This window comes from Rattus norvegicus, chromosome 13, assembly GCF_021556685.1.
Source record: "Rattus norvegicus strain SHRSP/BbbUtx chromosome 13, alternate assembly SHRSP_T2T, whole genome shotgun sequence".
NCBI lineage: Eukaryota > Metazoa > Chordata > Mammalia > Rodentia > Muridae > Rattus > Rattus norvegicus.
In genome coordinates, this window is record NC_141546.1 from 47,927,613 (window position 1) to 47,942,634 (window position 15,022).

Sequence of the window (15,022 nt, forward strand, 5' to 3'; positions counted from 1 at the left end):
GGGAGTCAAGGCCATGCCTGCCTCAAGCCCTTCCCAAACCTCGCTCAATACCTAGGGGGCAACAACTGGGGCTGAGTGCCATTGATCACACCCCCACTTACAAAAACTGTGGTAGCAGGGCATGGTGGTACATGCCTGCAATCCCAGCAGTGGGGAGGCTGAGGCAGGAGGATGATCAATTCAGGGCCAGGCTGGGATACATAACAAGATTCTGTCCTTTAACAATAACTTTTTAAAAAAGGCATCAGAAAGGCTGGTTATCTCTCTCCTCTCTCCATTCAAGGAAGAAGCTAACTAGGTAAAAACTGCTTCTTCTTTCCACTCTCTGAGCACCTCAGGCCCTGCCCAGGACCAAGCTGGAGGCTCTATTTATCTTTGCACAAGGCTGCCCTCTGCTGGTTGCACATGCAGGAGCTCAGTGGCCAGAAACCAGGACTCCTGGGGCAGGAGCCAGGGAAGAGGTGAGAGCATTAGCCAGAGGGCTTGCAGGTGACAAGTCAGGCCAGTTCCCTCCTTCTGGATGGGTCCCTCCAAATGGAACCCATTACTAGGAAAAGCAAGAAATGAAGGATGGCACCATAGGGACTGCACTCACCCGTCCAAGTAGTGTAGGGTCAGGGAAGACTAAACATAGTTCTTTGTGCTTATTGGTGTGTTGGCAAGCCTTTTAAGAGCTAGCTTTACACACACACACACACACACACACACACACACACACACACACACACCCCTAGTTTACATCATTCACAGATTTTCACGCTGTAAATCTCTCAACATGGCTGGTTTCAAACACCAACACAAGGCCACCAAATGATCCGGGAAGATGGTCCTGTAGAGGACCACTATATGGAATGTCTACCATGAAGCGACCAGGCACATAAATAACTTCAGGATAGAGGAAACTCACTGGGAAGTGGCAAGTTTTGTGAGTTCATTCCAGCTGTTTTCATCATAGTATATTTAACTGCAAGGTTATGTAATTTAATTTTTCATAATGGCTGTGTTTAACAACTGAACTGCAAAATTCTGGGAAATGTAATTATCAGTCTTGTCAGCCTACCAGTCAGAAAGACCAGGCTCCAGCACACTGATGACTCTCCCCCTCCCAACCCTCCCCTCCATCCCAGCTTCTGTCCCTCTGCCGCCTCCTCTTCCTCCTCTTCCTTTCATGGTTCTCCTGGAATTCTGTGTGGGAAGATGGGTATGGAGAGCGTGGAAAAGATCTCTGCTGTGGACGCTGCTGCTCTGAGTCAGGAACCATAAGGTGTAGGGAAAGAGGAGAGAGAGATGCAAATTCAGTGGCTGAAGGCGCTCTCTCTCTCTCTCTCTCTTCTCTCTCTCTCTTCTCTCTCTCTCTTTTCTCTCTGTCTCTCTCTCTGTCTCTCTCTTTTTCTCTCTCTCTCTGTCTCTTCTCTGTCTCTCTCTGTCTCTCTTTCTCTCTGTCCTCTCTCTGTCTCTCTCTCTCTCTGTCTCTCTCTTCTCTCTGTCTTCTCTCTCTGTCTTCTCTCTGTCTCTGTCTCTCTTTCTCTCTCTCTTCTCTCTCTCTCCTCTCTCTCTCTTCTCTCTCTCTCTTTTCTCTCTGTCTCTCTCTGTGTCTCTCTCTTTTTCTCTCTCTCTGTCTCTTCTCTGTCTCTCTCTCTGTCTCTCTTTCTCTCTGTCCTCTCTCTGTCTCTCTCTCTCTGTCTCTCTCTTCTCTCTGTCTTCTCTCTCTGTCTTCTCTCTGTCTCTGTCTCTCTCTCTTTCTCTCTCTCTTCTCTCTCTCCTCTCTCTCTCTCTTCTCTCTCTCTCTTTTCTCTCTGTCTCTCTCTCTGTCTCTCTCTTTTCTCTCTCTCTGTCTCTTCTCTGTCTTTCTCTCTGTCTCTCTTTCTCTCTGTCCTCTCTCTGTCTCTCTCTCTCTCTGTCTCTCTCTTCTGTCCTCTCTCTGTCTTCTCTCTGTCTCTGTCTCTCTCTTTCTCTCTCTCTTCTCTCTCTCTCCTCTCTCTCTTCTCTCTCTCTCTTTTCTCTCTGTCTCTCTCTCTGTCTCTCTCTTTTTCTCTCTCTCTGTCTCTTCTCTGTCTCTCTCTCTGTCTCTCTTTCTCTCTGTCCTCTCTCTCTCTGTCTCTCTCTCTGTCTGTCTCTCTCTTCTCTCTGTCTTCTCTCTGTCTTCTCTCTCTGTCTCTGTCTCTCTCTCTTTCTCTCTCTTTCTCTCTCTCTTCTCTCTCTCCTCTCTCTCTCTCTCTCTCTCTCTCTCTCTCTCTCTCTCTCTCTCTCTCTCTGGCTCCTAGGCTGCCTGGAACTTGGGCTACAGATCACTTCTTAGGTGCAGGGAGAGAGTGCTCCCCTGGTGAGCCTCCAAGCACTGTCTGGGAAGCAAGCAAGGACCAGTGGCAGCTAGGTGAAGCGGCCCACGGGGAGCCGTGGCAGGCAAAAATAGGCCTCTGGGAAAAGGCTCAGATTGATGGGGTTCCCGTCCAGGCGGATGTCTTCAAGCTGCCGGCGGCGCTCATGTCTGTGTTCCGTGGTGTCACAGAAGGTGTCACTTTCCATGGCCTCAATCTTGTTATTCTGGAAGGAACAGCACACACGGAGGGCTCACAGCCTCCTGTGCAGCTGGAGGAGCTAAAGCGGGTAGAGCTGAGGCCACACAGGGTAAGAGAGGAGGACACTTGTGGAGAGGGAAGGAATTAGAAAAGATAAGAGTAGAAGAAGAGGTTAGCCGGGAGACCCTAACGGGATGAGAAGAGACAGGACGGAGGCAAAGCGAGGCCACTAAAGCAGGAGAAATACCAATGGGTAAAAGAAGTAGAGGACACATTTCTATGGCCACACGTTGAATTCCCCTTATCTGCCTTCCACCCTATACACTATGTTTGACCAAGGCTCCTCACCTGCAGGTGCAGGGAGCGCAGGCTGAGGGGCAAAGGCCCAGGGATGGAATCCAGCAGGTTGTCCGCCAGGTAGAGAAACTGCAGCTTCTCCAGCGTCTGTGGGGACACAAAGAATGGGAGACCAGTGGGTCATGTCAGGCTCTTGGCAGGCCTAGCATCATGTGGTCCCATTCATGGGGTGCTGTTGTCTCTGCCTGACCATCTATCTCTGTGTCTGTCTGTGTCTCTGTCTCCCCTCCTTACTTTGGACCTCAGGCTGACCTGGAATTCTCTTTATACCCCAGGCTGGCCTCAGTCTTGTGGTCCTCCTACTTCATCGTTCAGAGTGGTACACCATCAAGCCCAGCTAAGGATGCTGGCTCTTTAAGGAGCTTGCAGATACTAACATCATTTGGATGCCAAAGGGGAGCTGTTGTCATTGAGTTCTGGGAACAGAAAGGAACTGTTAGAGCTGGCTTGGGGGAGCAGACTAAGGCAGAACAGGTAAAAAGAAGGACCAATTTCTCTGTCTACCAAATGCTCCCCTCAGAGTGGCTATGCTCAGAGGGCGGCAGCACGGCAGAACAGAACCCAAGGCACACAGGCACAGGGAGCAGAGCCGGTGAGCATAACAGCACTGTCAGAATCAGGAAGGGCTGATCGATCAGAGAGGAACGTGGGGGAAGAGATCAGCCTGCAGGGGCTCAGAGAACAGTGAGGAACAAGCTACCTCTTCCCAGAGCATCCACTACCGACATTTAGTCATCCTGTGATCTGTGCAAACGCTGCGTTCAGTCCTGCAGCGGCTGTGTCAAGTGGGCCTCATCACCCTCGTGTTTTGTAGACGAGGAAACAAGATCAGAAGTGACTCACTCAGTGAGCTTAGGTCCTTGGGCTGCAAAGCCCCTGCCTTTTCTGAGCCAAGAAAATAGGGCTGAGCGAAGGCAGAGAAGCACCTCCTAATATGGAAACAATCGGTGTTCCGAGGGCTGGAACAGTCAGAGACCTCCCTGTACGGACAAACCCAGTACTTCCTGCACAGCTGAGAAAACGGATGTGTGCAGGGTTTGCATCCCACCCACCAGGGGCACAGATGCTGTTCTCTGTGCCCTCTGTAGGCTGACAGCACACAGAAGATGGGGAGGGAGGATGATGTTTGTGAAGAGCAGTGGCTGAGAGAGCACACAGCAGCTCTTGGTGAGCATGGTGACAGCGCACTGTTATTTCAGTACTCAGGGAGCTGAGGTAGGAGAAGAATGAGTTTGAGGGCATCCTGGAGTTCACACACACACACATGCATACATACACGCGCACACATGCACACACACACTTGTGCGCATGTGTGCAAGCGCACACGCACACACACATGCACACACATACACACATGTACACACATGCACACACGTGCACACATACACGCACATGCACACACACATGTACACATGCGCACATGTGTGCAAGAGCACATGCACACATACACACATGTACACACATGCACACACATGCACACATGTAGACACACATGCACACACACATGTACACATGCGCACATGTGTGCAAGAGCACATGCACACATACACATGTACACACATGCACACACATGCACACATGTAGACACACATGCACACACACATACACACATATACACATGCACACACACACACACACACACACACACAGAATAATTTTTTACTATTCTCCTATTGATGCTTCTTTGTATGAATTTGCTTGCAAAGCTGAGCCTGAACAGTTGGGCATTGCTTAAGGACAGGGATGCATCTTGAGAAATGTGTCGTCTTGAAATTACTTACACAAACCAAGAGAGCTACAAAGTTACTAGATGATGCTATCTTAGGGGGCCACCACCATGCATATATCCGGTAGTGAGAGAAATGTTGTCTTGTGGTTTGACTGTACTTAGAAGAGACAGAGAGGCCGCACAGGAGCAACTTTGAAGGCCATTCCCAGGTGCTGCAGCCAGCATGCTGGGCTGGATCAGTCTTGTCTATTCTTCCACTGTCTTCAGTGGATATCCTGGGCTCTGGCCAGCCCTGTTCCTTGGATAGCCCATGATTTGACACGATCATATTTGTGTCAAATGACTTAACTCTTTCCATCAAATCTGGCCAGTAACCCATTGTGGTGGTTTAAATAAAAATGGCCTGCATAGGCCCCTAAAGAATGATGCTATTAGGAGCAAGGTATGTCCTTGTGTCACTGTGGGCTTTGAGGTTTCAGAAACTCAAGCTAGACCTAGGGGCTCACTCTCTCTTCCTGCTGCCTGCCAATTTGTATGTAAGACTCTCGTCTCGGCTCCTGCTCTAGGACCATGTCTGCCTGCATGCCACTATGCTTCCTGCTGTGACAATAATGGACTAAACTTCTGAACTGTAAGCCAGCCCCAATTAAATGTTCTTTGTAAGAATTGTGGTCATGGTGTCTCTTCACAGCAACAGAAGCCCTAACTAAGACACCCAACAAATTGTATCTCTTGTGAATCTGACCATAGAGAGACACTGGCCATTTAGCAGTAGATTTCAAAACCATTAAGATGGGCTGGAGAGATGGCTCAGTGGTTAAGAGCACTGACTGCTCTTCCAGAGGCCCTGAGTTCAAATCCCAGCAACTACATGGTGGCTCACAACCATCTGTAAAGGGATCTGATGCCCTCTCCCGGTGTGTTTGAAAACAGCTCAGTGTACTCATATAATAAATAAATTAAAAAAAAAATTAAGATGGCTTGTAGGAGTTGGAGTCAGAGCGAGCTCCACAGACAAATTGGAGTTTCCAAGGACAGGATGGATGAGCTGATCTGGGGTGCTGGTACAAAGAGGAGCCGATGTGTCGATAAAGGCCAACGGTAGAGCAGCATCCTCACAGAGAGAAGGGGGAGTTGCCACCATTGGCTTCTGGTGTTCTGTCCCCATGAACAGGATCCTGAGGACTGATAGATCGGGTTTCCTATTCACAGAGGGTGCAGACGCTACCAAAATGGCACGACGTAAAACACCCTTTGCTAGAGAATGTTTAATAAGCCGTACGTGGAAAAAGAAGAAAAAAATGGGAATTGACTTTTAGGCTCTAGGCAGGAGAGTTGAGCATGATCAGCTGTGAGGTCAGTACATGAGTAGGGTGCACTTTGTAGGGTGGACTGACTGACGTCCTGACTCACCACGAAGGCCTCAGGCTGTATCCCTGAGCTCTGCAGCCGATTCAGGCGGACGTCCAGGAACTCGAGGCCACTGGGCAGCACAGGCAGGGCTGCCAGCTGGTTCTCTGGAAGGATCAGATCCTGCAGGGCAGGCAGCAGGCGGAGGGCATCGTTGTGGATGGAGGAGATGGAGTTGCTGGAGAGATCGATCCTCCTCAGTTTTGCTTACGGATGTTGGGAGAGAAGAAAGGGTGAAACTGGAGCGTCCATCCCTCCTGGCCCCATGTGGGCTACGCCTGCTTCCATAATTTGACCCGTTCTTTTCAAGGGAGCTGTAACCAGCTCAACCCCTGCACCAGGCCCAAAGCACAAGAAACAAGGCCAAATCGGATCTCCTTTAAAAACCGTTAACATTCCTCAATAGCTTCCTTGAGAGCTTTGGCCCTATGGTAGTTAACCCGATTTAGCTCAGTGGTAGAGGGCTTGCCTAGGAAGCACAAGGCCCTGGGTTCAGTCCCTAGCTCCGAAAAAAAGAACCAAAAAAAAAAAAAAAAAAGAAAAAAGAAAAGAGTCGTCCCCACCCACTAACTCCCACCCCCACCTCCAAGGACAACAATTAACAAGTTCAGGAATTGCTGCATTCACCCTGCCCCCCACACCCCTCGCACAACTCACTTTACATGGAGGACACTGAGGACCCCCCCAAAGGCTATCAGCAATGTGAGGCAGAAGCTGGAGGCAAGCCCCTGCCTCACACCTCAGAGAATACGGTAGGAAGCAGCAAGACAAAGAAACTCTTTAAAAGCCATCTGGGACATAGAGAAAAGGTTTAGGGGAGTCTAGCCCAGAGCCAACATTGAGAGACCAATAGGGGAGTCTAGCCCAGAGGCCAGCAATGCTGGGACATTTTGGAAATGTTGTCTTGGGCAAATCTTCCTTTTCCTGCACCTTCATGAGAAGAACTGGCTACTCCGGCCATTTTAAAATCTTAAAGGAAAGGATTTGGAAGGACAGTAACCTCTGTCCCTTTGATGGCTGGGAGCTCACGTCTGTACCCTGGCAGTCCTCTCTGCCTTGCCACCACCTTGTCTTGAAGCGTAACTCACTCATCCCTTTGAAGTCTCCAGCCTGGATGTGGCTGATGTGGTTGAAGCGAGCGTAGAGGTAGGTGGTCATCTGGGGAAGAGGAGGAATGTTCTCGAGGTTCGCATCATCACAGTACACAGAAGAGCCAAGGCACACGCAGACCAGGCAGGTAGGCAGGCCTGGCCAAGTAGAAGACAGAACAGTGGGACATCTCTGGTCAGACTCTCTTCGAGCCTCTGTGGCCAGTGGTCTTTGCTTCGGTGGGTGTCTAAGCCATGGGAATCTGTGGCTTTTAGATTGTCTATGCCGCTCCTCCCTGCCCCCAAGAACCACCCAGCACAATGCACCCAGGCAATACTCATAGTTGCTCTCAGTCTGTCACTTAGCCTGGCTTAAAAGAGGACTCACCACTCAGTGCAAGGCTCATTGGTGCTTTCATCGGGCCCCGATCCTTTGTAAGTTCTGAGTTTATGAGTCTCTTTCTAGGACCTCTGTTTGTCTCTTTTCCAGAGGACCCTTCTCTAATGTCAAAAGGTACAGTGTAGATGGAAAAAAGGCAGAAGTATATGGAGTGGTCAATGGTTGCTGCCTCTGTCTTAGGAAGAGGACTTGACCATGTTCTATGTGGATTCAGGAAACAGAGCCGAGGTAGGATGGACAGTGCCTGCTTGGCATCTGTTTCCTCTTGGGATGTCATCAGCATCCCGATTTTACACTGGAGAACTTGCCTCTTCTCTGTCCCCAGTGCTCTCTCTGCACCCAATGATCAAGAAATTCAGACAGCGGAGCAATGTTAGTGTCCCTTGCTATCACAAGATCTCAGAGATACTAAGAAGGAGGTTTGTATCCAAAAGGCACCAGAAGAGTTCACAGCCCAGAAATGCAGGTCCGGCTGAGACCCTTAGGGTCTGAGATTGGAGCTGTGAGAATGGACTCCCCCTGGAAGTGCCCAATTCAGCCCCCCAGGTCCACACTGGCAAAGATCCTAGAGGAGAACAGGACACCAAACACCAGAGAGTCCATAAGCTTCATTCCTCCTCGGTCCCAGGTTTTGACCAGAGTCAGGGATGCTGCACCCCAGTTCCCAAGAAGGCACTGGCGGAGGGCTTGACGACTGCTAACAAAGGTGTATTTGAGCCAGTTTCTCTGCTTCATTTGCTCCCATGCCAAGTGACAGCCACAGTTATCTATTTTTCTCCCCAGGCTTTTAATCATCTCTAATCTAATTACCACTCAAACTGTTCCCCGAGTGATGCTGTTAATTAAGGTAGGTCGCTTCGCTAGGGTGTAGGAGTTCTTGCTTGCTTTGCGTCCCACTCAATTTGTGCACAATATTTATACAAAAGTATCAGGGACAGCCGGCCACTCCCCTTTACAGCGGTGGCAGTGCTTGGCTTTACCATGACAACCTCCCCTTCTTTTCCTGCTGGCAGAGACCAATCCAGACCCAGGACTCCCTGGCCTTAGCCTTACCACATCCCACTTTAGAACTGCCTGGGGCTAGCTTGGAGTTGCTTGGCCCAGGACCTATGAATACTGCGACCTTCTGGTTTCGTGCACTTACCGTGACTGCTCTGGGAGTTCAGTAGTCCAGTGGTGGTAGGTCCGGCCATTGTGAGGCGTGATGGCAATGTCCTTGGAACCACAGGGCTAGTGGGACTAGTTCTTGTTGGAAGAGTCGGACTGCTTGTTTTGGCCTGGAGACACAGCACAAAGCACACCACAGATGAGTCTCTGCCTGAGAAGGACTTAACTGTGGCCCCTGGAAACCTCAGTGACAAAGTTCAAACTCGTGCAGAGGAATACGTGGAGGGAGGGAGATTAAAAAGAGCAAGGAAGGGACCTTAGAGAGCACAGCATCTCCATACACAGATGAGGACGCTGAGCTCAAGAGAGGAAAGGGTGAGGGTCGGGGGCTCAGGAGGTCCCAACACAGAGACGAAGTCTGGATCTCTGGGTCATCCAGGGTGGTGTTCATTCCCTTTCTCTCTGTTGTTCAGATTGGCACTCTCTCCCTTCTCTACCCAGACCCAGCCACGTGACAGATGGGCAGAAGCTTCTGGGCTCATGAACCATGCTGCACATGGTCAATCTCTGCAGAGGACAAGAGAGCTGGGGAGAACTTCAGGCTGGAAGGCAGACTACGAATTGACAAGCTAGCATTTCCTGGGTTTAGGAAGAACATGGAGACACTGCTGACCCTCACCCCATGACATGGCTCATGGGGAGGACCCCATGAGGACTCCTTCTGGGAGTGGTACTACCAAGTGTGCCACATGGAGTAAGGCATTGGCGGTTAGTGTTCTCTTTCGTAGTGGCCTGTAAGTGACAAGTTCCTAAGGAGGGATAAGAATTTGTACCTCATGCCTGGGAAGCTAGCACTGTTGTAAAGCAGTTGCCTTGAGAGAGGAGGCATGAGTTTGAGCCCCAGAACTCTCTATAGTTTGCTTTGCCATGATCTTTGATTAAGGCTAATAGTCTCAGAGCTGGGGAGACTTGCTGGCCAGCCAGTCTAGCTTACTTGACAAGCTCCAGGCCACCGAGAGACACTGCCTTCAACAAAATGAGAAGCACCAGAGAAACACCTAAAGTTATCTGTCTTCTGGCTTTCCTGGACATGTGCTGCATGTGTAACACACACACACACACACACACACACACACACACACACAAGTTTACATCATATAGCAAAAGTGTTGGGGGCTTGAGAGATTTGTATTATAGGCAGGTGGAAAGGGATCTGGCCCCTCATCCCGTTTCTTTCAGGGATTCCAAATCAGCTATGTCCTCTCACCTCAGGGATCTGGTCCCCATAGTCTGCAAGTTCCTCATAGCTGCTCAGATCAATGACTTCACTGTAGTCCTCTAGGCTCAGGCTATAGTTCCCCACATGCAGGGATGCATAAGTGTCAGCTTCCTCAGGGCTCTTCTCTTCTCTTTCTCTCTCTCCTAGGAGAGACGCTGTCCCTGCCTCCTGCAGCACCAGGGTCAACAGACTCAGGAAAGTCAGGAACTTCATGAGGTTCTGAGGGAAGGGTAGGAGTGGGAACGGCTGAATCCATTCGACGTACATCCTGTGGGTAGGTGGTAGAATGGCCGTTGTTTGAGCTTGCCTCGTAGGAATGGCTCACAAAGGTAGCCAGCCTCCAATGTGCATGTTAGCTCACGCTTGCCCTCTGTCACACAAGCTCACTCAGCATCTTCACCTCATGCTCCTTAAGGTTGGGTCTGTATCTGGCGGTATCTTTAGCCATCACTCCCATTGCAGCACACAGTGTGACCATCAATCACTCAGGCTCCTTGGGACAGCTTCCACAGGCTGGCTTACTCATGCTTAACAAATTCCCCTGTCCACTCACCTGCACACTGGACACACTAGTGCATTTCTGTACCAATATTCTCTAATAAAAACCACATATTCAGAAAAACTCTCATTAAAAAACAAAACAAAACAAACAAGCAAACACACCCCCCCCCCCGGTGCCAAAGAACAGCACCAGCACCAAAATAGACAGACTACGAATTGACAAGCTAGCATTTCCTGTTTTTAGGAAGAACATGGAGACACTGCTGACCCTCACCCTATGACATGGCTCATGGGGAGGACCCCATGAGGACTCCTTCTGGGAGTGGTACCACATTAAAGAGAATGTAGAGAATCTACATTAAAGAGACTTTTGTTTCCTTTTGGCTTAGTGTGTGTGGGGGGGGGAGTGCGGAGGGAAAGAAAGAGGGGGGAGGAAGAGTGAGAGGGATAGACAGAGACAGAGACAGAGACAGAGAGACTGACTGACTGACTGACTGACTGACTGACTGACTGACTTATGTACCCTAGGGTGGCCTCAAACGTAGGGAGTGGAGAAGGACTTTGAATTTTTGATCCTCCTGCCTCTACCTTCCAAGGGCTGGGATTCAGGTGTGTACTACCATGCCTGGCTTATGAAATGCTGGCTATCTAGCACAGAGCCTCATGTGTGTTAGGCAAGCTCGCTACCTACTGAGCTCTCTCCCTAACCCTAACCCTAACCCTACTTTAAGGCCACTGCTCCTTCAGTCACCTAAACATTCACGGATGTCTGTCAAGCTGTAGCGTCTGGAGGTGCAGAAAGGAATAAGGTCCAACCCTTTGCAGGAGCAACCAGTCAATTTGGAGACAAAGTCTTTTCATTTGACATACAATGTAAAAGAAGGATGTTAGCTTCTAACATAGTCTTAGAAATGTAGCTTTTTAGAAACACATTGTAGAAAGCAGAGAGTTCTTATGCTGTTCTGAAGTGTTCCCCTCAGAAAGCTTGGCAGCTATCTGGGTACATATGTGTTTGCACATGGGTTACTGGAAGGACATGGAGTGCATGCATATGAGCAGAGACGTCTGCAGTTCACTCACATCTGTGCAAACAGGTGGAGGGCTGTGTGTGCTATGGATATGGAAGGGCACAGCATTGTAGCCAGTATGTGGCTGACTACACCACCCTCCCAAAGCCTGCTACACAGGTTTCTTCTTAATTTCAGTCGGGCTGAATGGTAAGTCCCCAGCAGTAGTAAGAGGGTTGTATCTCTTTGTTCTGCACTCCCGCTCCAAACTGAAATATATACTCTTCAAAACTATCCCCAAGGCAGTTCACTGACCACCCAGAAGCCCCTTGCAGCTTCTTTGATCAGTACTCTTGCCATCTCTCTGCCCAGTTCCTGCCCCAGCCCCGACTCCACCATCCCAGTGCCCATGGGGCCTCCAACCTTGGACCTTACCTTTTAGAAGTTTTGGTTCCGTCTGGTCCAGCAGCTTCCAGGGAGACAAAGACTCTGATGGGGATGATGACTGCCTGCCAGACTAGGGGACAGCTAGACACTCCCTCATTTATTGGCCAGGGAGAGGACAAGTAGTTGGCCCAGGGATCCATGTGTCTAATTAGATTTCCCATTCTTTGTCGTGTCCTGCTGTTTTCCTTCCTTTTTCCTCAGGGGTCCCTAATCTCATTTCTTCTCTTAATGAACAGGAATTCTTTGCTTAATCACGCACATGCACACGTGCGCGCACATACACACCATGGCCTCCACACCTTCCTCTCTGGTCTTTGAAGGTTCATCAGTTAGACTGGGAGTTTTTCAGAAGACTGAGCTGAGTTTTCCCGGACGAATGGAGCTTGTTGTCCCTGTCTCTCACCCCACTCCCCATCCCCTCAGAAATAATGACACTGGATTTCATAGGTGGAATCCAAAGAGAGAAAGAGCAGGCCCTGGGGCACCCCACCCAGCCCTACCCCTAGAACATCATGATGGTCTAGAGGGAAAGAGGGAGTGGGGCAGGATCTGAAGACCAACTTCAAGTTTACAAGCCGTGGTCACCAAGGACAAGACAGGAAGTCCTCTAATTCCTGCAGGAAGAAAGGACAAGGACAGGAATGGGCCTTTGGCTTACAAACACCCAAGACATTGTCATTGTGCATGCCCTCTGGCCTGGAACCTAACCCTTCTCTTCCCACGACGACTTTCCATGGGCCCCATCTTTTCTTGGGATATGCTGCAGATATCCTCAGAGGAGGGCAGGGGCTGGAGAATGCCATCCTGATTCTGCTGCCCAGATTCTGCTCTCCACTTCCGCCTCCTTTCCTCTAGCCACACCCCGAATCCCGGCTGGTAGGCCCCCTGAAAACCATCTATTCAAACTCCTTAGTGTAGCAAAAGAGAAGCAAATGTCCCAAGGTCACCAGGGCCAAGACTAGCGCTCCATTTTGAATGTTTCTGGGTTCACAAGGCTCACCTTATAGTCTCATCCCAGGAATCCTAAGAGCACAGTACTCTGTGCCCTCAGAGCAGATGGTCTTAGCAGAACCCATCCCCAATTCGCGATGCCAGGTGAGTGGGCAGACCTAATAGCTAGACCCTGAGGACTCCTCAGATGGTGTGGGAAGGGGATTCCGGCAACCTGGCAACCCGAAGAGGCCACCTGCCAGAACAAGGCTGTGGAGATCCCCCATCTGGGGACTGACAGCTTCAGAAGCTCAGCTGAGTGGAGGGAGATAAGAGTCCCAAGCCAAGAGGACGCCCTCGAAGCAGATGGCACATTTGGCAGGCCCTACCCCTTCATTCTGTTCTTCCAGAGACCCTCAGTCCCCATCAGACAGCCGAGACTCTGTACCCCTCCCACCTCCATACCATATATCCCTGCAAGGAATACAGATGAGACTGTTCATTCATTTCCCCCTGCCACCTGCTCCCACTCTTCTCCCTGCTCTCGGCGACACCCCACACTCCCCCTCCCCCGCCATCCCGCCACGGTCGCCCCATCGCTCCTCAGTGTCCGCCCCCGCACTCCCAGGCGGCACAGCCAGCCCTGCACCGCGCATGCGCCTGCTCCCACGCACTTCCCCACCCCACACCCCCATCCCCCGAGGCAAACTGCGATACAGGCAGGCTCTCATCCTACACTTTCTCCCAGCTTCTATTCCCGCCTTCACAAGCTTGCGGTCGTTCCCATGGATTTCAGGGCCGTTGGTGGATGGAAACCTGGACCTGTGTGGGAAGCGGCAGGCGGGCGGGCGCAGTCCCTGATCCATGAGCCTGGCAAGAGCTGTCCTTTAGCAGACACAGGAGGTGTACTGATGAGACGGAAGCAACAGGCCATGTGGATACAAAGTCTGGCCCGCTGACCCTGCTGCTGCCCTGTTGTGGGCAGTGAGAGAGGAGGGCAGAAAAGTTCAGAGACCCGGCTGCCCTTTGGTATTCGCTGCTGAAAACTGGGAACCCTCTGCTTACTCCTTCTTGGGCTAGACCCCAGCCTAGCAAGCTACTGTTTTTGTTCCCGCTCTCATATGCTTTCTTCTCCTCTTATCTGGCAAAACTAGATTTCCCAGGGCCGGCTCACAAGAGACTTTCCAAGGCAGAGGGAAAGGTCCCTCCTGAGTTGCATACAGTTAGCATGATTACAACAAAGAGAAAAGAATTCGCGGATACCCCACCCTCTAATCCAGTTATTGATCCCCCAGTGGCATAGAGGGGTATGCATCACCCAGCTTTGAATTCTTAACTGAGTCCTGCCTCGCACACAGTTGGTCTGAAGCCTGCTTACCAGGCAGGTAGGGCTGGGCAAGGGTATCAGTCAGTTTTCATCCTACACAAGACAGCCTAGGTTAGGGGGGGTGAGAATCCCCTTCTGTACCCAGACTCCCTCTGAAGAGAGCGCGGGTAACTATTGTTGAGTTTTTCGAACTTGTATATGGCCTGTAGACCTTTCCAGATGATTTGATCCTTGGCTGTCTGCCCTGGGGACTTCCTGTGGACACCGTATTTCTCCAATTAGTTAGAAAAGTTGACCATGCTCTTCCTGCAGCGCCTTGATGCTGCACGCCGAGAAACCCTCCACAGTTTGAGATCGGTGGTTTCAAAGTACGGGCGGTTTTGATTTCAAGTGGAGTTATTAGATTTCTGGTCTAAAAGGAACATTTTTTTCATGAAGGTTATGAATTTTGAGGAAATTCTCGAAGGCTTTGGGATATTTCTCTTAGGAGTTTTTTGTTTTGTTTTGTTGTTGTTTTTTTGTTTTTGGGGTTTTTTTTGTTTTTTTTTGTTTTGTTTTGTTTTGTTTTTTTGAGACAAGATCTTACTATGTAGCCTTGGCTGGTTTCAAACTCCTATAGGGCTGTCTGCCTCTGCCATCAGAGTGCTGGGATAGCAGCCACCACCTGGCTGTAGGAGTTTTTTTTTTTTTTTTTGTTTTGTTCCCCCCCCCCCAGCTGGGTGGGGACCAAACCCAGGGCCTAGCAAGCGCTCTACCACTGAGCTAAATCCCCAACCCCAGGAGTTTCTTAAAAAAGTATTTGGGGGGCTTAAAGCCATGACTCGGAAGTTAAAGAGTATGTGTTACTCATTTAAAGGACTGGTATTTGCTTCTCAGCACCCACACAGAGGCTCTCAACCATTCATAACTCCAGTTCTAGGA

General features: G+C 50.2%; 1 protein-coding gene and 1 long non-coding RNA gene across 8 annotated transcripts; one reads left to right on the forward strand and one right to left on the reverse strand.

Annotated features, from left to right (window-relative positions):
* Nucleotides 1-959: 959 nt before the first annotated feature.
* On the reverse strand, nt 960-13,728 carry Optc (opticin). 7 transcript variants are annotated; one of them, XM_087580766.1, is made up of 8 exons: nt 13,597-13,728; nt 11,833-12,458; nt 9,878-10,157; nt 8,648-8,780; nt 7,104-7,262; nt 6,019-6,221; nt 2,868-2,963; nt 960-2,544 (listed from the first exon to the last, which is right to left on the reverse strand). In XM_087580766.1, the coding sequence occupies exons 2-8, from the start codon at nt 12,003-12,005 to the stop codon at nt 2,371-2,373; spliced, it is 1,218 nt and encodes a 405-aa protein (XP_087436892.1). In that variant the 5' UTR covers nt 12,006-12,458; nt 13,597-13,728; the 3' UTR covers nt 960-2,370.
* On the forward strand, nt 3,963-10,769 carry LOC148001615 (uncharacterized). The gene is made up of 3 exons (XR_015635931.1): nt 3,963-4,091; nt 8,287-8,350; nt 9,112-10,769. It is a non-coding gene; the product is annotated as an uncharacterized LOC148001615 (long non-coding RNA).
* Nucleotides 13,729-15,022: the final 1,294 nt, after the last annotated feature.